Genomic DNA, 14079 nt, shown 5'->3' with positions numbered 1-14079 from the left:
TCACTGACCCAGTATTCAACCTGGGAATAACACTGCTTATAACCAGAGTTGAATTACCGGGTCAGGTGACTGAGGAAATCCGACATGGCGCTTTCACACCGCACACTAACCCGTGTCGACCCGGCAATATGCCGGGTCGGTACCGGGTCATTTGTGCGGTGTGAAAGGGGTATTAGTAACATTGTTATCATGGGTTGGGATCGCGTTACCACCGCTGGGGATCCAGACGGTCAGCATACCGACCGTGGCATCCCAGCGGCGGAATGTCGGCATGGGGGGCGAGCGCAACAAGCCCCTTGCGGGCTCGGTGGCAAGAGCACGAGTGGGAATAGTCCCTGCTAGTCAGAATGCTGACTGTCGGGATTTAGATGGGGGCGGGATGTAGCCATCGGTAATGTGACTGGCGGTCAGGTCACATAACTACATCCGGTTATCATTGTTGATCCACTGGCAACATGCGTTTCTATTTGTATAAGGCTAACCTAGTAGATTTTGGGGGGTATTCAAAGATAGTCGTTAATGTCCACACGAAAAAAACAAACAAAACACAACAACAAGGAGGACAGCCAGGGAGGGTTAGGCTGCGCGGGACAACGGCTAGGAATAGGGGAGGAGGGTTAGCCTATTTAACTTTCAGGTGTCAGGATCCTGCGCATCGGGAAGCCACTGTCGGTATTCTGACCACCGGTATCCCAAGAGCCGGAATCGCGATACCATCCCATGTCTGCATATTGGGGCAGATGTATTAAGCCTGGAGAAGGGATAAAGACGTGATAACACACCAGCCAATCAGCTCCTGTCAATTTACATATTGGAGCCGATTGGCTGGTGTGTTATCACCTTGCACTTTCCACTTCTTTATTCCTTCTCCAGGCTTAATACATTGCCCCACTGCCTGGGAAACGCACGCCCCGTGGGGTTTTCCAGGGCTTTTCACACATGTGCTACAATGGTTATTCCACTACCTTATTTATCAACTGATCCCACACACCACAGAGAATTTAAGAACATTTGGGCAAATAATAATAATAATACTCTATTTCTGCCTGATGGTATTTTCAACGCAAACTCAATTTTGAACACCATCATTACCAAATCTCTCAGCATAAAATATACAATGGACAAACTTCCCCGCACTCTTTCAGGGTATAATCAAGGATCACTGAAACAAAGTAATCTGTTTTCATTTTTTTAACACCGTATTTATCACCAGTAAATAGGACAAAATGCTTCGGGACAAAGCAAAAATAGAACAAAACAAACATAAAAGAAAAATGAGTAAATAACTGTGCACCTGGGTAAAACCATTCTGCACTGCAGGTGGGGCAGATGTAACAGGTGCATAGAGATTAATACGCGAGTAGGTCATGTCCAAACTCTAAATGTAAATTGGAGTATAAAAATAACTGACCGGCATGTGTGGGCTACATCAATAGAAGCCAGTGTTTGACCCCCCTGCATTCCAACATGGTTTGTTCCAGATACAAAGTGATTTGCTGTTTTTCTTTGCCCACAGCTCAAAATCAGTCCATTAATGTAATACTGTATTACTGCATTTTGGGGTTTCAGCTGTGATTGCAAATCACGAACAGTAACACGTGTGCAAGCAGGAATGTGATCAAAATAAGAACTAATACTTTCATTATGCTGGATCTGCACTAGCCAGGATAAGCTCTGACAGCTATGTGAATTGTGTGGTTTGTTTTTTAGATTTCTTTTTAGCCTGATCTTAGCAAATTATCCTCCTGGTGAACTATAGAACACTCCAGCTGCCTGCTACCGGGTCTGTCCAACTCCCTGGAATTGTTTTACAGCCGAGCAAACCCTTTATACAATAAATGATAGGCATAAACAGACTTACCAGCTTCTAACAGAGCTGACAGGATACATAGGAACAGCAGGAGAGACTTCAGCTCCATTCTGGGAATCAGCAGAGAAACAAATGGTGCAACCTCACATCCAGATAGTGGAAGTGCTCCAGTCTCCAGAAGAATTCTGGGTGGAGCAAACTGATGATGAAAAAGGGAAAAGTTCCAAATGATGCAATTTAGACGAGTCACACTTTATATAAAACTGTGCCAGCACAATAGATGTAATAGGATTATCGGCAGAAAGTGTACTTATTGTGTATTAGTATGTTCAGAAATGTTACATGTTTTAGTTAGTTATTATAATAACATGTATAAGCATACTTGCCTACCTGACCCTCTCCATGAGGGAGGAAATGCTCTGTTCCTGGACTTTCCTGGTAATGTATGATTGACATCACCTGTGGTGAAACACCTTTCTTATCAATTAACTAGCTCACCACAGGTGATGGCAATTATACATTACCAGGAAAGTCCAGGAACAGAGCATTTTCTCCCTCATGGAGAGGGTCAGGTAGGCAGGTATGTGTATAAGTTCTAAAACATGACTTCAGAGATATACACCAATCAGCCATAAAATTAGAGATGAGCGCCTGAAATTTTTCGGGTTTTGTGTTTTGGTTTTGGGTTCGGTTCCGCGGCCGTGTTTTGGGTTCGAACGCGTTTTGGCAAAACCTCACCGAATTATTTTTGTCGGATTCGGGTGTGTTTTGGATTCGGGTGTTTTTTTCCAAAAACACTAAAAAACAGCTTAAATCATAGAATTTGGGGGTCATTTTGATCCCAAAGTATTATTAACCTCAAAAACCATAATTTACACTCATTTTCAGTCTATTCTGAATACCTCACACCTCACAATATTATTTTTAGTCCTAAAATTTGCACCGAGGTCGCTGTGTGAGTAAGATAAGCGACCCTAGTGGCCGACACAAACACCGGGCCCATCTAGGAGTGGCACTGCAGTGTCACGCAGGATGTCCCTTCCAAAAAACCCTCCCCAAACAGCACATGACGCAAAGAAAAAAAGAGGCGCAATGAGGTAGCTGTGTGAGTAAGATTAGCGACCCTAGTGGCCGACACAAACACCGGGCCCATCTAGGAGTGGCACTGCAGTGTCACGCAGGATGGCCCTTCCAAAAAACCCTCCCCAAACAGCACATGACGCAAAGAAAAAAAGAGGCGCAATGAGGTAGCTGACTGTGTGAGTAAGATTAGCGACCCTAGTGGCCGACACAAACACCGGGCCCATCTAGGAGTGGCACTGCAGTGTCACGCAGGATGGCCCTTCCAAAAAACCCTCCCCAAACAGCACATGACGCAAAGAAAAAAAGAGGCGCAATGAGGTAGCTGACTGTGTGAGTAAGATTAGCGACCCTAGTGGCCGACACAAACACCGGGCCCATCTAGGAGTGGCACTGCAGTGTCACGCAGGATGTCCCTTCCAAAAAACCCTCCCCAAACAGCACATGACGCAAAGAAAAAAAGAGGCGCAATGAGGTAGCTGTGTGAGTAAGATTAGCGACCCTAGTGGCCGACACAAACACCGGGCCCATCTAGGAGTGGCACTGCAGTGTCACGCAGGATGTCCCTTCCAAAAAACCCTCCCCAAACAGCACATGACGCAAAGAAAAAAAGAGGCGCAATGAGGTAGCTGACTGTGTGAGTAAGATTAGCGACCCTAGTGGCCGACACAAACACCGGGCCCATTTAGGAGTGGCACTGCAGTGTCACGCAGGATGTCCCTTCCAAAAAACCCTCCCCAATCAGCACATGATGCAAAGAAAAAGAAAAGAAAAAAGAGGTGCAAGATGGAATTATCCTTAAGCCCTCCCACCCACCCTTATGTTGTATAAACAAAACAGGACATGCACACTTTAACCAACCCATCATTTCAGTGACAGGGTCTGCCACACGACTGTGACTGATATGACGGGTTGGTTTGGACCCCCCCCCAAAAAAGAAGCAATTAATCTCTCCTTGCACAAACTGGCTCTACAGAGGCAAGATGTCCACCTCATCTTCACCCTCCGATATATCACCGTGTACATCCCCCTCCTCACAGATTATCAATTCGTCCCCACTGGAATCCACCATCTCAGCTCCCTGTGTACTTTGTGGAGGCAATTGCTGCTGGTCAATGTCTCCGCGGAGGAATTGATTATAATTCATTTTAATGAACATCATCTTCTCCACATTTTCTGGATGTAACCTCGTACGCCGATTGCTGACAAGGTGAGCGGCGGCACTAAACACTCTTTCGGAGTACACACTTGTGGGAGGGCAACTTAGGTAGAATAAAGCCAGTTTGTGCAAGGGCCTCCAAATTGCCTCTTTTTCCTGCCAGTATAAGTACGGACTGTGTGACGTGCCTACTTGGATGCGGTCACTCATATAATCCTCCACCATTCTATCAATGTTGAGAGAATCATATGCAGTGACAGTAGACGACATGTCCGTAATCGTTGTCAGGTCCTTCAGTCCGGACCAGATGTCAGCATCAGCAGTCGCTCCAGACTGCCCTGCATCACCGCCAGCGGGTGGGCTCGGAATTCTGAGCCTTTTCCTCGCACCCCCAGTTGCGGGAGAATGTGAAGGAGGAGATGTTGACAGGTCGCGTTCCGCTTGACTTGACAATTTTGTCACCAGCAGGTCTTTCAACCCCAGCAGACCTGTGTCTGCCGGAAAGAGAGATCCAAGGTAGGCTTTAAATCTAGGATCGAGCACGGTGGCCAAAATGTAGTGCTCTGATTTCAACAGATTGACCACCCGTGAATCCTTGTTAAGCGAATTAAGGGCTGCATCCACAAGTCCCACATGCCTAGCGGAATCGCTCCCTTTTAGCTCCTTCTTCAATGCCTCCAGCTTCTTCTGCAAAAGCCTGATGAGGGGAATGACCTGACTCAGGCTGGCAGTGTCTGAACTGACTTCACGTGTGGCAAGTTCAAAGGGCATCAGAACCTTGCACAACGTTGAAATCATTCTCCACTGCACTTGAGACAGGTGCATTCCATCTCCTATATCGTGCTCAATTGTATAGGCTTGAATGGCCTTTTGCTGCTCCTCCAACCTCTGAAGCATATAGAGGGTTGAATTCCACCTCGTTACCACTTCTTGCTTCAGATGATGGCAGGGCAGGTTCAGTAGTTTTTGGTGGTGCTCCAGTCTTCTGTACGTGGTGCCTGTACGCCGAAAGTGTCCCGCAATTTTTCTGGCCACCGACAGCATCTCTTGCACGCCCCTGTCGTTTTTAAAAAAATTCTGCACCACCAAATTCAAGGTATGTGCAAAACATGGGACGTGCTGGAATTTGCCCATATTTAATGCACACACAATATTGCTGGCGTTGTCCGATGCCACAAATCCACAGGAGAGTCCAATTGGGGTAAGCCATTCCGCGATGATCTTCCTCAGTTGCCGTAAGAGGTTTTCAGCTGTGTGCGTATTCTGGAAAGCGGTGATACAAAGCGTAGCCTGCCTAGGAAAGAGTTGGCGTTTGCGAGATGCTGCTACTGGTGCCGCCGCTGCTGTTCTTGCGGCGGGAGTCCATACATCTACCCAGTGGGCTGTCACAGTCATATAGTCCTGACCCTGCCCTGCTCCACTTGTCCACATGTCCGTGGTTAAGTGGACATTGGGTACAACTGCATTTTTTAGGAGACTGGTGAGTCTTTTTCTGACGTCCGTGTACATTCTCGGTATCGCCTGCCTAGAGAAGTGGAACCTAGATGGTATTTGGTAACGGGGGCACACTGCCTCAATAAATTGTCTAGTTCCCTGTGAACTAACGGCGGATACCGGACGCACGTCTAACACCAACATAGTTGTCAAGGACTCAGTTATCCGCTTTGCAGTAGGATGACTGCTGTGATATTTCATCTTCCTCGCAAAGGACTGTTGAACAGTCAATTGCTTACTGGAAGTAGTACAAGTGGGCTTACGACTTCCCCTCTGGGATGACCATCGACTCCCAGCGGCAACAACAGCAGCGCCAGCAGCAGTAGGCGTTACACGCAAGGATGCATCGGAGGAATCCCAGGCAGGAGAGGACTCGTCAGACTTGCCAGTGACATGGCCTGCAGGACTATTGGCATTCCTGGGGAAGGAGGAAATTGACACTGAGGGAGTTGGTGGGGTGGTTTGCGTGAGCTTGGTTACAAGAGGAAGGGATTTACTGGTCAGTGGACTGCTTCCGCTGTCACCCAAAGTTTTTGAACTTGTCACTGACTTATTATGAATGCGCTGCAGGTGACGTATAAGGGAGGATGTTCCGAGGTGGTTAACGTCCTTACCCCTACTTATTACAGCTTGACAAAGGGAACACACGGCTTGACACCTGTTGTCCGCATTTCTGGTGAAATACCTCCACACCGAAGAGCTGATTTTTTTGGTATTTTCACCTGGCATGTCAACGGCCATATTCCTCCCACGGACAACAGGTGTCTCCCCGGGTGCCTGACTTAAACAAACCACCTCACCATCAGAATCCTCCTGGTCAATTTCCTCCCCAGCGCCAGCAACACCCATATCCTCCTCATCCTGGTGTACTTCAACACTGACATCTTCAATCTGACTATCAGGAACTGGACTGCGGGTGCTCCTTCCAGCACTTGCAGGGGGCGTGCAAATGGTGGAAGGCGCATGCTCTTCACGTCCAGTGTTGGGAAGGTCAGGCATCGCAACCGACACAATTGGACTCTCCTTGTGGATTTGGGATTTCAAAGAACGCACAGTTCTTTGCGGTGCTTTTGCCAGCTTGAGTCTTTTCAGTTTTCTAGCGAGAGGCTGAGTGCTTCCATCCTCATGTGAAGCTGAACCACTAGCCATGAACATAGGCCAGGGCCTCAGCCGTTCCTTGCCACTCCGTGTGGTAAATGGCATATTGGCAAGTTTACGCTTCTCCTCCGACAATTTTATTTTAGGTTTTGGAGTCCTTTTTTTACTGATATTTGGTGTTTTGGTTTTGACATGCTCTGTACTATGCCATTGGGCATCGGCCTTGGCAGACGACGTTGCTGGCATTTCATCGTCTCGGCCATGACTAGTGGCAGCAGCTTCAGCACGAGGTGGAAGTGGATCTTGATCTTTCCCTAATTTTGGAACCTCAACATTTTTGTTCTCCATATTTTAATAGGCACAACTAAAAGGCACCTCAGGTAAACAATGCAGATGGATGGATTGGATACTAGTATACAATTATGGACGGGCTGCTGAGTGCCGACACAGAGGTAGCCACAGCCGTGAACTACCGCACTGTACTGTGTCTGCTGCTAATATATAGACTGGTTGATAAAGAGATAGTATACTCGTAACTAGTATGTATGTATAAAGAAAGAAAAAAAAACCACGGTTAGGTCACTGGTGTATACAATTATGGACGGGCTGCCGAGTGCCGACACAGAGGTAGCCACAGCCGTGAACTACCGCACTGTACTGTGTCTGCTGCTAATATATAGACTGGTTGATAAAGAGATAGTATACTCGTAACTAGTATGTATGTATAAAGAAAGAAAAAAAAACCACGGTTAGGTCACTGGTATATACAATTATGGACGGGCTGCCGAGTGCCGACACAGAGGTAGCCACAGCCGTGAACTACCGCACTGTACTGTGTCTGCTGCTAATATATAGACTGGTTGATAAAGAGATAGTATACTCGTAACTAGTATGTATGTATAAAGAAAGAAAAAAAAAACACGGTTAGGTCACTGGTATATACAATTATGGACGGGCTGCGGAGTGCCGACACAGAGGTAGCCACAGCCGTGAACTACCGCACTGTACTGTGTCTGCTGCTAATATATAGACTGGTTGATAAAGAGATAGTATACTCGTAACTAGTATGTATGTATAAAGAAAGAAAAAAAAAACACGGTTAGGTGGTATATACAATTATGGACGGGCTGCCGAGTGCCGACACAGAGGTAGCCACAGCCGTGAACTACCGCACTGTACTGTGTCTGCTGCTAATATATAGACTGGTTGATAAAGAGATAGTATACTCGTAACTAGTATGTATGTATAAAGAAAGAAAAAAAAACCACGGTTAGGTCACTGGTATATACAATTATGGACGGGCTGCCGAGTGCCGACACAGAGGTAGCCACAGCCGTGAACTACCGCACTGTACACTGGTTGATAAAGAGATAGTAGTATACTCGTAACAACTAGTATGACGACGGTATAAAGAATGAAAAAAAAACCACGGTTAGGTGGTATATAATACAATTATGGTTGGACGGACTGCCTGCCGAGTGCCGACACAGAGGTAGCCACAGCCGTGAACTACCGCACTGTACACTGGTTGATAAAGAGATAGTAGTATACTCGTAACAACTAGTATGACGACGGTATAAAGAATGAAAAAAAAACCACGGTTAGGTGGTATATAATACAATTATGGTTGGACGGACTGCCTGCCGAGTGCCGACACAGAGGTAGCCACAGCCGTGAACTACCGCACTGTACACTGGTTGATAAAGAGATAGTAGTATACTCGTAACAACTAGTATGACGACGGTATAAAGAACGAAAAAAAAACCACGGTTAGGTGGTATATATTATAATACAATTATGGATGGACGGACTGCCTGCCGAGTTCCGACACAGAGGTAGCCACAGCCGTGAACTACCGCACTGTACACTGGTTGATAAAGAGATAGTAGTATACTCGTAACAACTAGTATGACGACGGTATAAAGAACGAAAAAAAAACCACGGTTAGGTGGTATATATTATAATACAATTATGGATGGACGGACTGCCTGCCGAGTTCCGACACAGAGGTAGCCACAGCCGTGAACTACCGCACTGTACACTGGTTGATAAAGAGATAGTAGTATACTCGTAACAACTAGTATGACTATGACGACGGTATAAAGAAAGAAAAAAAAAACCACGGTTAGGTGGTATATAATACAATTATGGATGGACGGACTGCCTGCCGAGTGCCGACACAGAGGTAGCCACAGCCGTGAACTACCGCACTGTACTGTGTCTGCTGCTAATATAGACTGGTTGATAAAGAGATAGTATACAATACTACTAATATACTGGTGGTCAGGCACTGGTCACCACTAGTCACACTGGCAGTGGCACTCCTGCAGCAAAAGTGTGCACTGTTTAATTTTAATATAATATTATTTATCATGTACTCCTGGCTCCTGCTATAACAACCTGCAGTGCTCCCCAGTCTCCCCCACAATTATAAGCTTTATATACAATACATTGATGTGCAGCACACTGGGCTGAGCAGTGCACACAGACTGAGTCACTGTGTGACTGTGTATCGTTTTTTTCAGGCAGAGAACGGATATATTAAATAAAACAAACAACTGCACTGTCTCTGGTGGTCACTGGTCACTGTGGTCGTCAGTCACTAAACTCTGTCTGCACTCTGCACTCTCTTCTAATCTACAGTATCACAGCAATCTCTCTCTCTCTCTCTCTTCTAAATCTAATCTAAATGGAGAGGACGCCAGCCACGTCCTCTCCCTATCAATCTCAATGCACGTGTGAAAATGGCGGCGACGCGCGGCTCCTTATATAGAATCCGAGTCTCGCGAGAATCCGACAGCGTCATGATGACGTTCGGGCGCGCTCGGGTTAACCGAGCAAGGCGGGAAGATCCGAGTCGCTCGGACCCGTGAAAAAAAAAGTGAAGTTCGTGCGGGTTCGGATTCAAAGAAACCGAACCCGCTCATCTCTACATAAAATCCACTGGCTGGTGAAGTGATTATCTTGTCATAATGGCAACTGCTAAGGGCTGGGTGATATAAGGCAGCAAGTGAACAGCCAGTTCTTCAGGTTGATGTGTTGGAAGCAGGAACTAGCGGCCAAGAGTAAAGCTGGCCGCATATGATAAGATATTTTAAACAATATTGCTGTTTTTGATGGATTAGATTTACATATCGTTTAAAACCTGTCCGCGTGTGGGCATGATTCCTTCTACATGCAGAAAGATCACGACCTGTCTTTCACGATTTGGCGCACATCGTTCCGTGTGTAGGCACGATGAACGATGTCATGGATGACAATAGATTTGGCGGCACTTTGCATGGCCACTCCCCTCCTCCATTTACAAGTAGTCTTTAAGATGAACAGGGCCGGTGGCAAGGGGGGGTCAAAGGGGATACTTGTACCGGGCCCCAAGAATCAGAGGGGCCCCAAGTATATGCCACTTAGTGTCCGACAGGGATGTGAGCATGGAATCATCATGGAGTTATTGGGGAGAGACAGACTGTGGTGTGTGTGGGGGAGGAAGGAGAGATATACATATTTATATATCTGTATACTGTAGATAAATAAATAAAAATATATATATTTAATAACAGTTTATTATATAGCGCAGCAAATTCCGTTGCTCTGAGGAGGCTCCAGAGATATCACTGTACCGGGCCCCAAGATGTCTGTTGCTGGCCCTAAAGATGAATCATGAGGCTTTTGGCTACTAAAGATATATTGTTAACTGCCCGTCTATGGGGGTCATTCCGAGTTGATCGCTAGCTGCTTTCGTTCGCTCTGCAGCAATGAGACAAAAAAACGGCACTGCTGCGCATGCGTTTGCGGAGCAATGCATATGCGCGTCGTACTAATGCAATGAACGATGTAGTTTCACACACGGTCTAGCGCAGCTTTTCAGTCGCACTGGCGGCCGCAGAGTGATTGACATGAAGTGGGCGTTTCTGGGTGTCAACTGACTGTTTTTAGGGAGTGTTCGGAAAAACGCAGTCGTGCCAGGAAAAACGCAGGCATGGCTTGGCGAACACAGGGCGTGTTCGTGATGTCAAAACAGGAACTGAACAGTCTGAAGTGATCGCAGGCGCTGAGTAGGTATTGAGCTACTCAGAAACTGCACAAAAATTTTTTGTAGCCGCTCTGCGATACTTTCGTTCGCACTTCTGCTAAGCTAAAATACATTCCCAGTGGGAGGCGGCATAGCATTTGCACGGCTGCTAAAAACTGCTAGCGAGCGAACAACTCGGAATGACCACCTATAGCCTTAAGGTGCATACACACGGTGCGATACTATCTTACTGTATGTGTGATTTTAACTATGCGATTCTCACTATGCGATATTGTCTATCTGTGCTTACGATTTTGGCTATGTGCGATTTTGACTATACTTTGTACTGGATTGTTCACAATATAGTCAACATTCACTTGCCTGCACAGTCTATTTTTTCTTGCGATACCGACCCCACGGGACCTCACACCGGTATCGCAAGATGTGTACACATGGTGCGATTTGCACTAACTTTCCTTGTGACTTTGACTATATAGTCAAAATCGTAAGGATATATCGCGCTGTGTGTATGCACCTCTTGATCGCGTGTACAATTGTTTCGTCTGTATGCACAATAGGGGTCATTCCGAGTTGATCGCTCGCTACCTACTTTTAGCAGCCGTGCGAACACATTGTCGGCGCCCACGGGGGAGTAAATTGCAAGTGTGCGAACGCCTTTGCAGCCAAGCGCTGCAAAAACATTTTGTGCAAAACAAGACCAGCCCTGCAGTTACTTATTCTGTGCGATGAATCCAGCGACAAAGGTCCCGGAATTGACGTCACACACCCTCCCTGCAAACGCCTGGACATGCCTGCGTTTTCCCAAACACTCCCAGAAAACGGTCAGTTGACACCCATAAACGCTTTCTTTCTGTCAATCTCCTTGTGATCGGCTGTGCGAATGGATTCTTCGCTAGATTCATCGCTCAGCAACGATGCGCTTTGTACCCGTACGACGTGCCTGCGCATTGCGGTGCATACGTATGCGCAGTTATAGCATTTTTTTTTTTACCTGATCGCTGCGCTGCGAAAATCGGCAGCGAGCAATCAACTCGGAATGACCCCCAATATCGTTTGTCTGGGAGTGTTCAGGATTCAATGGAAACCGTTAGTGAGATCGGATCGCTGTCCACATCAATCCATGTGTGGGCGGCCTTTAGGATCTGAGCAATTTTGACAAGCTTCAAATTGTGATAACTAAATGACTGGGTCAGAGCATCTCTAAAACAGCAGGTCTTGCCAGATGTTGCCCCCATGCCACAGGTTTTCACACATGGTCCTCAAGGCATCTCAACGGTCCAGGTTTTAGGTATATCCATGGCTCCCCATGGTTAAAAAAAATTTGATTGAGCTGCTAACTAAGTCACCTGTGGCCAAGTATGGATCAACTTAAAATCTGGACCAGTAGGGTGCCTTGAGGACCACGTATGAGAATTTCTGCTCTATGCAGTGGTTAGTACCTACCAAAAGTGGTCCAAGGAAGGACAACCAGTGAACCGGTGACAGGGCTCGTTGATGCAAACTAGGAATGGACATCAGAATCCAATGGTTAGCACTCATCGATGTTTTAAATTCAAAGGAAATACTTTTCCGTTGAATTGTAGGTATCCAGTGGTTGCCAGCCATCAGATGCAGCTTTCCGATGCCCATCTGATGGCTGGCTTTTCTTTTTTCAGCTACGGACAGCCAGAAATGGTGTCTGTAGGTCACCTTGTGAAGCTATGACTGCTTCTGTGCATGCGCAAAATTCTAAGCTTTGCGATGGCATTACCATCCGGTTGCGATGTGACGGCTAGTGCCATCACATCGCTGGATTTGATGTCGGAAGTCTGGCATCGCTTCCAATGTCCATCCCTAGAGCGAACCCTATCCAGGCTTTACCAATATGACAGAGGAGCTATTGTAGCACAAATTGCTAAAAACGTTAATGCTGGTTATGGGCCTGATTCAGGTTGGATTCATGAGATCGCATGCTGGCGGCCGCCCATCGCAGGGTAAGGCCACCCAGCATGCTGACCACCACTCCCCCACCCACTTTATCAATCAGAAATTTTGATCGCATTGCAATTTCTGATTGATAGCAGAAATTAGAGTTGCCTCCTGCCGATGCCGCTTAGCTGCACCTGCAGTAGGCCCGCCACCATCTTTCCAATTGTGGTGGCTGTATGTGACGTTACGCAGCCACTGCGATCACACCCATGCCGCTGTTTTGATGTTACGGCCCCCGTTCCGCCAGCTCCGCCCCCGCAACGCTCCATCTCCACCTAGGAAATGGAGCGTTGCCACCCCCCCCTGTGAATGCCTCTCCCTGATTGACAGGAAGAGGCGTTCACATTTTCTTCGCCGGTGCTGTGCATGCGTCCCCATCCTTTTTGCAATTTTTGCGGTTGGATTGCGTTTTGCCAACCAACCTTAATCAGCCCCTATGACAGAAAGACGTCAGAACACACAATGCATCAAGCTTTCTGTGTAGCCACAGACTGGTCAGAGTACCAACGCCAAAAGTGCCTGCAAGGGGTACATGAGCATCTGAACTAGATTATGGAGAAATGGAAGAAGTTGGTCAGGTCTGATGAATCATGTTTTCTTATACTGTACATAAAAAAGGGGGGATACGAATGCCCAATATGGGTAAGAAAGTTCAAACACTGGAGTTCCTTTCATAAATGGAAAGTTGAAGAGAAAGAAAGAAGAGAAAGTACTCTCTTTACTGGGGCACTCACCCAAACTTTGTGTTTATTTATTTATTTATTTATGTATTTATATATGTATTTATTTATTTATTTATTTATTTATTAACAGTTTCTTTCACAGTGCAGCAAATTCTGTTGCACTTTACAACTGGAAACAACAATGGGGGTAATTCCAAGTTGATCGCAGCAGGAATTTAGTTAGCAATTGGGCAAAACCATGTGCACTGCAGGGGGGGCAGATATAACATGTGCAGAGAGAGTTAGATTTGGGTGGGTTATTTTGTTTCTGTGCAGGGTAAATACTGGCTGCTTTATTTTTACACTGCAAATTAGATTGCAGATTGAACACACCACACCCAAATCTAGCGCATTAATTATGGATTTCATCCCCAAGTTCCAGAATTACCCATTTGTCCTCCGGAAGAAGTTCCTGCTGCAGCCTCTACTCTCCGGCACTTCAGTCAAATCTGGAGTCGAGTTCATGCTAACCTCAAGAGAGTCTCCGGCCGCTATAAGTTCTTTGCGGATAGGAAGCGACGGGCAGCTCCTCAATACAAGGTTGGTGACAGGGTATGGCTCTCTACCCGCAATCTCCGTTTAAAGGTGCCTACTATGAAGTTCGCTCCGAGGTTCATTGGTCCTTACCCCGTGTTACAAGTCCTGAATCCGGTTGTTTGCAAATTGGGATTGCCTCCCCATCTCCGGATACCAAATTCCTTTCATGTCTCTCTTCTTC

General features: G+C 46.5%; 1 protein-coding gene across 1 annotated transcript in view; it reads right to left on the bottom strand.

Moving 5' to 3' along the window:
- LOC134965902 (phospholipase A2 inhibitor NAI-like) overlaps positions 1-2020 on the bottom strand; it is a 32527-nt gene extending 30507 nt beyond the window's left edge. Inside the window, exon 1 of the mRNA XM_063942300.1 lies at positions 1862-2020. Within this exon, the coding sequence (XP_063798370.1) occupies positions 1862-1919 (58 nt within the window). The 5' untranslated portion in view covers positions 1920-2020. The remainder of the gene's footprint in view (positions 1-1861) is intronic.
- Positions 2021-14079: the final 12059 nt, after the last annotated feature.

The sequence above is a fragment of the Pseudophryne corroboree genome, chromosome 10, assembly GCF_028390025.1.
Source record: "Pseudophryne corroboree isolate aPseCor3 chromosome 10, aPseCor3.hap2, whole genome shotgun sequence".
Lineage (NCBI taxonomy): Eukaryota > Metazoa > Chordata > Amphibia > Anura > Myobatrachidae > Pseudophryne > Pseudophryne corroboree.
The sequence above is the reverse complement of the archived record's forward strand: the minus strand, read 5'-3'. Positions and strand labels throughout refer to the sequence as shown.